This window comes from Solea senegalensis, linkage group LG7 (genome assembly GCF_019176455.1).
Source record: "Solea senegalensis isolate Sse05_10M linkage group LG7, IFAPA_SoseM_1, whole genome shotgun sequence".
Lineage (NCBI taxonomy): Eukaryota > Metazoa > Chordata > Actinopteri > Pleuronectiformes > Soleidae > Solea > Solea senegalensis.
In genome coordinates this window covers 24,427,162-24,437,934 of record NC_058027.1, presented here as the reverse complement: position 1 = coordinate 24,437,934, position 10,773 = coordinate 24,427,162, and the positions used below count along the sequence as shown (strand labels likewise).

The following is a 10,773-nucleotide window of genomic DNA, read 5'->3' as shown; positions in this document are numbered from 1 at the left end:
AAAAATTGGATAAAGTAGTTTTTAATGTGTGTTTTCCACAGCCAAACCGTCACGGCGAGTGTGTTTTGGTGAGAGTGTGGACATGGTGGTGACACTGTGGAGCAGCTCTGAAGTTTGTAGAGCTGTGGATTTTCACACTGACTCCTTCTCTCTCCAAAAACCACTGAGCAGAGTTTGTGCGTCAGCTTGCAACGTGGCGCCTAAAATCCCTCTCCTGTTACCGACATCCTGCGCACCAATGGCAGGCGTCCTGTGAGTGGACGAGGCTGGGCTCTGCCTGAAACGCGCTCTGTGATTGGCTGTGCGTAAAGGGGACAGGAAATCCCGGTCTGGCTGCGTCTCGCCTCTTCCTCAGGAAAAGAGGGACCAGATTTGGTTAAAACCGGTTGAGTGTGAGATCTTCGAAGGCGTTTCAGGCTGTGTTGGATTTGTGTGCAAGGTTTGCAGGTTCACGCTGTCGCACACGCTCACCGCTGCTGAGGAAACAAAGACGCGGTGTTTGAGTGAGTGAGTCGCGGTGTTGTTACATTGCAGCAGTTGCTCGGTTGTTGTGTCACAGGCCGCGACTGTTGTGGAACAAAGTGGCCTCAGGGAGAAGAAGCGGTTCAACTGATGGAGCTGCTGGGTTTCGTGTGCGTGTGCGTCCTCCTGTGCTCGGCCGTGGTTCACAGTAAGCCGACGCTGAGGAAAGAGAGAGTGATCCATGACACTGACCTGAACATGCGAACGCCCGACGACAATAAAAGCTTCCAGTACGATCATGAGGCCTTTCTGGGCAAAGAGGAGGCCAAGACGTTTGACCAGCTCACTCCTGAGGAGAGCAAGGAGAGACTCGGGTAAGGAAACTGTAGCATCACCATCTTTATTGTTATTACTATTTAATCTAACACTCGTGATCATCTAAACACTGACACTATGGGACGATATATGATATAATCGTCAGCACAAAAAAAATCGGGATAATCGTGAATGGGCAAAATCGTTCCCTTGGGTGACTTGAGAATGCTGCCAACATACAGTTCTAGTGATTTTTTTAGTGGCACAAGGAGAAGCCTTCATCTTCTGAGTCTTGTGAGTAATGGCTGCAGTAATCAACACTCAAGACTAAGTATTTTAATGCATATTATGCAGATTATATAACTTTTTAACTTTGAGTCGAGTGTCTGCAAGTTCTTCATTTTGCTTCACCCCTCCACATAATAGCCTATATCAGCATTTAAAATATTAATAATATGAATCCACTGTTAAAGATTCATCACCAAATTTAAAAACCTCTATTTCTTTGACCTCACTTGCAGTACTGTCTTGGCCCACTGGGGGCTTCAGCTCATATTTTGCCATGTAGAATAAGTTTTTGTAACATTACATCATTTTGTAAAAACAATTTGTAGCATAAGGCATTTTTGTAACATGAATTCACCTGATTCCTCTGTATCTGACCACTTTGAAAAAAAAAAAAGTACAACAAATATCCATTAGTTTCAGAACTTAGCATATTATCTGAACGTGTCCAGATATGAATGACACAAAGGTAAAGTATGGACAGAAAGTTCTACTTACTTACATATTTTCTTTTACAATTATGGCAGTGATATTGTGAATCTCAACTATTTCCGATAACCGTGACGGGAACTGTTCGTACCCACCACCCACGCCCCCCGCGGGCCTCGTCCTGCGTGTTATTTTCACAGGCTGCATTTTTGACTCTGTGTTGGTAAATCACATCCACTCACTCCTCTGCTGCTGCTGCTGCTGCTGCTGTTGCTGTTGCGTGTGAATGTTCACATTAAAAATTGAACGGCACAAGTGCCTGAGAAGCGTGTTCATGCCAGCAGCGGAGAGGCTCTGCATCATTTGCACACGCACGCACTTCTCTCACCGTTAACGGCGATGCTTAAATGTTAATTATACATCATCATTAAAGAACCATTTGTGGAGGTGATGAAGTTCCAGTAAAGTAGCGATGAGTTCTGCTCTCACCAACTTCATGCACGACGTGGATCTTGTACATGTTTTTTTTCCCCCTCCACTTCTTGAATGACATGTTGGCACTATGTAGCACACGTTGCTCACTGACTTCTCCCCCCCCTCCCAAGAAAAGCTCTCTCCTGTGGTGTGGAGAGTGGGAGGATCCCTGTAACGTCTCAACGTGGCAGCCCAGCACTAAGAATACCTCACAGCTACAGCACACTGCATTTTTTTTCTTTTTACTAAAATGGGATTGACTCTGCTCCGCCCTCCAGAGTCTGCATTAGTCCTGTAGTAAAAATGGAGCTGCCAAAAAAAGTTGTGATGTTCCTCTGCTTTCGAGTAACAACAGTGTATTGTTTCGCAGCTCATCAGTGGGTCAGATGTGATGCAGCACAAAGACGTGGGTTCCTTGGCCTTTAAAGCAGCGCTATGTAACTTAGCCGACGAGCCTGACACTGTAGCAAACACGAGGGTTTGTTGTCAGAGTGACGCATCAAAAAACAAAACAACACACGTGTGCTTATATCTGTACAACCAAGCTGGAAACCAAAACACGACTTAAAATCCTTTTGCATCTGTTTATTATTAACTTTTAGCTTAAACTCAGTCAAAGACAGTTGCAGAGACATGATTTCTGCAGAATGAAAGTCCTCACTTGTGTTCTGGTCACATAGAGAACAGTGATGTACATGTGCTCAGTGATATTTGGGGTTTACAGGTCATGTTGGCGTTTGCTTTTATGTCTTTTCCCTTTATCCAATACAGTGGTTTTCATTTGTATGCGACTGTTTAAAGTATTATTTGGACTCATCCTGAGATTTCATATGCAATTTCAGTCACTCAGTAAGGAAACTGATTGCCTCTTTGTCGTTGTTTCTTGTTTGACTGAACAACTTCACCATGTAGACCAGTTACAATGTCATTCTAACACTGAAATATCTTCAGTTCATGTTTCACGATCAGTGGTGAGGGAACATCGCACTGGAAAAGAGAAATAAGCACAAGTCTTCTGGATGTCATAGTCATAGTGAATGCAGAGTGTATCCATTTCCTTTGCTAACAGAAGCCAATGTTAGTGGGTATTTGTGGGTTTCCTTTATCTGTTTTTTTGACCTGTGGAAAACACACTTCTCCCTACCTGCTCTCCAAACTTGCATAGTGTAAGGACCGAGGTTCAGGTGTAGAGTGCTAATGAAAAAATGATTTTGAAGCTGTTATTTTCAGGTAATAATGTTGGACAGTGTTGCTTCAAGTTCTTTGTGAGCTGTCAAACAAACGCTTCCTATTTCTTCTTCTTCTGCCTCTCAGTAAAATCGTTCAGCGGATCGACACCAACGGCGACGGCTACATCACCACAGCCGAACTCAAGGCTTGGATCAAGCGCGTGCAGAAGCGCTACGTGTACGAGAACGTGGCGAAGGTGTGGACGGATTACGACCTGAACAAAGACAACAGGATTTCATGGGACGAGTACAAGCAGGCCACATACGGCTACTACCTCTGTACGACTTCACTTTTGATTTTATTAAGTATTAAAAATGCGTTTCCGCAGACGGAGCGACGGTGACCTAACTTTTTTTTTATTCTCCACCCACCAGCCAACCCGGAGGAGTTTGAGGAAGCAACGGAACAGTTCAGCTTCAAGAAGATGCTTCCTCGAGACGAGAGGAGGTTCAGAACGGCCGATCTGAACGGAGACCAGACAGCAGACCGAGAGGAGTTCACAGCATTTCTCCACCCAGAGGAGTTTGAACACATGAGGGATATTGTGATTCTGGTAAGGCCCCTGTCACCGCCTTATAATTAAATGTGATTAGAAAGGGCCAGAGTTGTGATGCCAGTGTTTATAGCCTCACACTTTGTACGAAGCACAGTATTAGACCTTTAGATTTACACTGAGGAAAGGAAACACCCTCACTTACACCAAAATTGTGGTTTAAATGTATGCAGTTAGCATATGGCAAGGACTGCAATTTTAATTGTTTTGATTTTGATTGTTGTATATTGCATGCAAGCTCATATATGGTGTAAACCATTCATATTTTTTAACTTTTCATCCTTGCAATAGAATGTAGATTAGTTCATGCTTCGATGGTTTCATGTGGTAATAATGCAGCATCACATTCTCAATCTATTACAGACTGAATATAGACGAGTACCTTCACTTTCACTTTAAAAGGTTACATCACAGTTCAAATAGCTATTGCAATAGTCTGTCGGCAGAGTTGCGGTTACATATTTTCCCCACTTTGTTCAGCTCTAACTTGCATCGGCGATTCATAAAGTATTGATTTTCATGTGTTTTGAACCACACACTAAAAGCCTGTAGATATCTTTACATTAGAAATGTTATATCTGGTCCTTGTAGTCAAAAGGGTTGTGATTCCCTGCTCCAAGAAATAAACCGTAATCACTGGAGTTTCTCTTTTTAATTTTGGAATGATAAATATCCTCCATTTTTTTTATTCATTCATTTATTAATTTATTTTTTTATCTATTTTGAAACGGTGGGGTCCAAGGACCGACTGTCCTCTTTTGAGACCTGGTCTTTTAAAAATAAATGTAGCTTTGTGGCACAGTTGTGTGGTAAATATGCACTTTGCCTCCGTGTTCATGAAAGTTGTACCACCCATTTGACCGAGTCAATTATTCATGGTTGAGGGAAAACCTTGGCTGGAGATTGGTAGCTTTTGGAATATAGAGCTGTTCATATACTGACAACAGGTTTAAGTTTATTGTTTTGCCTCATTGGATGTAAATGATCAATTTATCCTCATTTTCAATCAAAAATATTTGTTTAACTCTCAAGAAATCTGATCACCTTTGCAACCAATACATAATCAAACATTAATTTAGCCAATTTAATTTAAATCGGTGAAAGATTAAGAAAATCCCTTTATCCCAAAAGTGTGTGTTATTGTCTAATCCAAGGCTGCCAAGGTTATTTTCATTAGCGATTAATCTGTCGCTTATTTTCTCGATTAATCTTTAGGTCCATAAAATGTCAATAAATGTAGTTTATTTTCCCTCAAACCTGGAAATGATGATGCTCTTGTTTTGTCCACAAACCAAAAAGTATTTGCTTTTAATGATTTCTTTGTTTCACAGAGCAAAGTAACCTGAATATGTTCACATTTAAGAAAAATCAAATTTTTTTATTCTTTAAAAAACACTTAAACCAAATGAATCGGTTATCAAAACACTTATTAATCGAGTAATTGTTTCCGCCCCAGTCTGATCTAACTGATACAGGTTTGTGAATGGACAACAATGATTGAGATGTGTCTTTTTTGCTGTCATGGTATGGTTCGGTTTGGAATGCTAAAGCCCTTAGCCGGTCTAGCTCCAGCCTGAACGTACCATTTTACTCTGGCACCCAAAGGGAAGGACGGCAGAAATGGAACAGTTAGGGCTATTTGGTACTATTCCTAATGGAAACGCAAAAACATGGTCAGGTTTTTAACACGGACTGTATTAGTCTTTCAAGTTTACATTTTTAATGTACATCGCTCCATGTTTACACGCAACCTCTCACAGATTAACCTGGCGTTGAAAATAAATGGATGTTCCTATTTATTATTAGTCAGCTATTAGACTCCAGCACATATATGGTCATTAATCATTGAGCAGGGTTCAAAGAGAACTCCTCACCTGCTCCATGTATATGCTGATTTGTATCCGTGTAGCTGCACGCATGTGGGAGCTCAACTGCAATTATCCAACATGCAAGTGTGCGGTTGTTCACTAATGCTCAAGTCACACGGAAAAACCTATTAGCAACCATTTTGTTAAATTCACTCGCTGTCAAATCTGGGATGGGAGAGAGGAAAGGACAAAATCTAACCACGCTTTAAAGTTGTCTGTCCTGTGAATGTTGTAAACTGACCCGTCATATATCCACTTGTCCTGCCTCGGGGGCAACATGTTTGTCTTTTATTACTCAAAGTGAAAGTTTCAGTGTTGTTGACCCTTGTGTTGTCGTTTGTAATGACACCGTTAACTCATTGTAAATGCAGGAGACCCTGGAGGACATTGACAAGAACGGTGATGGACATGTGGACGAGGACGAGTACATCGGTGAGTTCTCTGAAGTTTGCTTTTATTATTATTATTATTATTACTGTCATTATTATTTTATTGTCTTTACTCCTTCACTGACCTCGAGACCCTTTGTGTTGTTTCAGCGGACATGTTCGCCCACGAGGACGGGGGTCCAGAGCCAGACTGGGTCAGGACCGAGAGGGAGCAGTTCTCCGATTTCCGGGACTTGAACAAAGATGGTAAAATGGACGAGGACGAGATCCGCCAGTGGATTATGCCCCAGGACTACGACCACGCGCAGGCTGAGGCCAGACATCTGGTCTATGAGTCTGACAAGGACAAGGTAAAAGCAACACGGTTCAAGCTTTTATTATATAAGCGACGACAGCGATTTAGTAATAATACATCTAATGCTCTTTATACTGGAACTTTCTGATCACGTGCTAGACATTAAATATAATTATGGATGTAGGAGTTTTTTATGGCCATGAAAAATAAGAGTGAGACTGGTGCTGCCAGGTATGACTGAGCTTGTGTGTGTCCTCCCACAGTGGCTGTGTATTAAATACTTCATTTAACCCTACTTCAAATATCCTGTATCGCTGACCGTGTGGTTCCTTTTGTCACCTCAGGATCAAATGCTGAGCAAAGAAGAGATTATTGAGAACTGGAACATGTTTGTCGGAAGTCAAGCCACCAACTACGGAGAAGACCTCACCCGGAACCACGATGAGCTCTGAGCTCTTGGTGAGTGTGTGTGTGTGTGTGTCCGTGTGTGGGCGAGAGGAGGATCGAACATCTTTGTCAACATGGACAGAAAAGCAGACTCTTATTCCTCCTCCTCCTCCTACCACCGCTCCATCGTTTCCTTGTGATAGTGGGACAGACGTCAGTGCCTCAGGACCTCAGACCAACAAGGTTGGTCCCGCCTCTTAAGAGTCCCATCATGGCGTTTACGTCGCCGGGCTGTGTTTCTGATGCCCGGGAGTAAAGCCAGATTCAGGTGGACTCTTTGTTTTCCATCTTACCGGTGCCTTCCAGCCGCATCGCCGGCAATCCCCTGCCTCAGAGATCCGTGTGTGGTCGTCCGTCTTTAAAACCTGTCAACAGCTGAATGCTGGTCTTTTACATGAGTCGTCAGATACAGGAACAACAGTGTTAATGTGAAACTGCAGCACAGAACAGAACATTTATGCCGTTTTTATTTATTGATCAAATAATTCTGAACTTAAGGTCAGAGTGTGTTACGGGACTTGAGTAGGTTTGACACGTGATGTGTCTTTGTTCACACTTGTTTTTGTGGCCACATTATGAATACTTTTAGTTAAATGCCATCAAACTAAGTGATAACAGCATGGTTTTTGCACGTGTTTGGTTTTACTTTAGCCTGTGAAAGATCGTTTTTCTTTGTACATTGTTTGAAATGTATTTATTGGTATACCTAAGGCCAACAGTATGTTAATTTCTTTTTTTTTTACTCATGTTACATTATTTTTGCATCTGTTACTAAACTTCTGTTGTTTTTTTAAGGTCTATACAGACTTAAATACATAAAAAAAAAACACCTTCACACATGTTGTTGTTGCATCACTCCAAGCACATCTTCTCTGTCGGATAAACTCAATGTGTTTTTTTTCATGTTTTGTATTGTTAAATTGATAATGTGAAATTTTAACAAAGCTTTTTTTTGTATTGACACAAAGTACAGATCACTGACTTGGCTCAAACACAAACATTTCTTACTGTGTCAAAAATAAAATAAATGAAATGTGCGTTGGTGTTTGTGCATGGTGCCTGCTAAATCAAATCGGTCTTAATTGTATAGCGGGGAATCGCGGCATACATCATCTCAAGCCACTTTGCATGATCTGATTTGCTGAGACCTTACAGAGTTAAAATTGATGAGACGGAAGTCTTACTGGTTTAAAAATAAAGAGGGAACACACTTTTCATTGATATGACAACAATCTCAGTCACTATGACTCATCTAAATGTACTGTAGGTCCTTTTTAGACAATGGCTCCTACTATTATGGCCAGATGAAGCAGTGTCCCACTTTACGTGTGTCCTGACTGTAACGGAGCAGGGATACAGGTGAAAGCTCACAGTGTTTGCTTACCAGACTAAAACTCTCATGATCCCTAAAACAGCCTTTTAGTCCTTAGGAGTGAGCCAAGGTTCTCACTGTGGTGCATTTATACTTTCAAGGGACTTTTTAAAAGCCTCTTTGTGAGCATCTGACTTTGCCTGTCTTTCAGTGATTTATTGTAAAAGGTTGTTATAACATTTAACACAAGTCATGGTGCATTTACTAGTTGGTATACACACTCACAGGCCACTTATTACGCACACGGGACACCTAATACAGCGTCACATGGTGTACTGTGTTCAGCGTGTGACGTGTTGTACGTTCAGAGGTCTTCTGCGAACTCAGGTTGTCAGGAGGGTTATTTGAGTTACTGTTTTTCACCCAGACAACTGCTGCTCAATTTAAATTTTCTTTTTTTGGACCATTCTCTGCAAACCTTATAGATCGTTGTATCTGAAAATCCCAGATGATCTGCAGTTTCTGATGTCTGGGATTGACAAACATCATCATCTTTCTTCCTCATTCTGATGCTCGGCTTGAGCTCCAGCAGATCGTCTTGACTATGTCTACGTGCCTAAATGCATTATTTGTGGGTGGATAATTCAACTTAGCTACTGAGGCCCCTGTTTGTTAAATGAAAAAACTGTTAAGTTACCAATATGTCTTGTTTCTTCAGATGTAAATCCAAACCAAGAAATAACACCTAACAAGAGTAAATACAGTATACCCTGTTTGGCATTGACAGACATACTCAACCCACATATGCATTTTCCTTACAAATATGGCACAATTTTAAAGGGAAATAATCAGGCTTTCCAACGATACAAGATTTGTTGCCAAAACTGTACATAAAACTACACACAAACTTTACTGTTAACAAGCATTTGAACAGGTGTACACTCAGTTCTCATATAATTAAGGACACCTTTTTATGGATTGTGGGCATTCCTTTATAATTTGTACTTGGTTTTTGTCACTCCTGGTTTTACTTTCCTTAGTTTTACTTCTATGTCCAGTTTGCTGCTAGACAAAGATTACCTGTGTTACCCTAATTAGTTTCACCTGTCCCTTGTCAGTTTCCACACCTTGTATATTTAGTCATCAAACTGTTTAGTGTCAGTTTGTTTGTTAAATCTGGGTGTGTGTAATTCCCTGTGTGTCTCTCATTTTAAGCATTTGTGGACTGTTTTTTGTGATTCTTATATATGACTTTCTTTTTTGGGCCCGGCCTTTTGTCCCACAAAAATCCTTAATCATGAAGGATTTGGTTTTGTTTAAACTGTGTGTAACACCCTTTAGTGTAAACCAACATTGTAATCCCCACACTTTTTTTAGAGCTTAACAATGTTGCGCTATACAGTCTGAACGAGTTTGTATTTTGTTGTAGGTACTTATTTTCACCAGCAGGGCGCGCATTAGTCACACACAAGCGCTTCTCACGGTCATAGTTCCTTTGTTTTTTTCCCGGCTCGGCAGTTTGACATAAGAAAACAGAACAGAAAAGACACGCAACAGCCATGAGAGAGTTAAGTTAATAATTAGATGAATAGTGGATAAAACTTTATGTTTTGTTTTGAATTTATTCTGAAACGTATCCGCATTTTTGGGTTGCCAGACATCGCCGTTTTATCGTGTTTTTGTCGAGAGAAAACTCCGGTGAGTAGTAACCATTAGCGCTTAGTATGGCATGCTAGCGGCTGCCGACCACGGCTAATTACTCACTCATTTCATGAATATATCATTATTATGTGCAGTTATGCTCCTGAATTTATTTTAAAACCAACCGGAGGTATTTAAGCGTGTGTTGAAGTCGAGAATATGGTTAATTTTGAGTTTCTAATAATAATTGTCTGTGCTAATTGAACTAGTGCTATGTGTTAGCAAGTGGGCTATTGCTATACAACGTGTTACTGATATATGACCTGTGCTATTGCTATATGCTAGCTAAAGCTACAAAGCTAAACGAGTTGGTTTTGTGAGCTAAAACACGTGCAGTTGTCTGCATTTGAGTTATTGAAAGACATTTATGCAATGAATCATCCTCAAACATGATTGATATGTGATTTTATTCATGCATTGTGTGCACTATGCGGTGGTAAAAGTTAAGAACATTTAATAACATTTCATATACACACAATTTTGTGTGTGGGCTGTTTTAAAAAGTAATTGTATAGCTGTATATGATACATTGACAATGTGAATGGTTCCTGTTCATTCATTTAAGATTTAAAAAGAGAGAGGTTAAATACTGTACAGTTGATTAAGGTAAATGTTTAAAATGAGATAAATAATAGATCCAAAAATTAAAAACTATGTATGAATCGATTGTGATGGAGATCCAGAGCCTGGACCCGAGGAACGTGGAGCATAACACGTGCGTGGAGGGTGTGACGTCGGAAGCAGCTTCATCAAGTATCTGCAGAAAGCACGTCATACAGATGAGAAACAAAATCACACTACCCGGGTAGGTGAACAACATGAATAATTACACAACCATACATTGAAGGACCAATATGCGCACACTGATTTCGGACGAACTGTGGACACTGACTTATCTGTACAGTTGACATTATATTCCTATTTTATTTGCACTTTGAACAGTATTACTTCTTGTTCATATTAGAAATTTGCTGATTTTGTTGTTTACAACTGAGATTGTGTATTGGTAAACT

The 10,773-nt window shown here is 40.6% G+C and overlaps 1 protein-coding gene across 1 annotated transcript; it reads left to right on the top strand.

The window, feature by feature from the left end:
- Positions 1-291: 291 nt before the first annotated feature.
- Positions 292-7,784, top strand: rcn1 (reticulocalbin 1, EF-hand calcium binding domain). Its single transcript, XM_044031068.1, has 6 exons — positions 292-836; positions 3,280-3,473; positions 3,570-3,748; positions 5,988-6,048; positions 6,156-6,355; positions 6,645-7,784. The coding sequence occupies exons 1-6, from the start codon at positions 613-615 to the stop codon at positions 6,750-6,752; spliced, it is 966 nt and encodes a 321-aa protein (XP_043887003.1). The 5' UTR covers positions 292-612; the 3' UTR covers positions 6,753-7,784.
- The last annotated feature ends 2,989 nt before the right edge of the window (positions 7,785-10,773 follow it).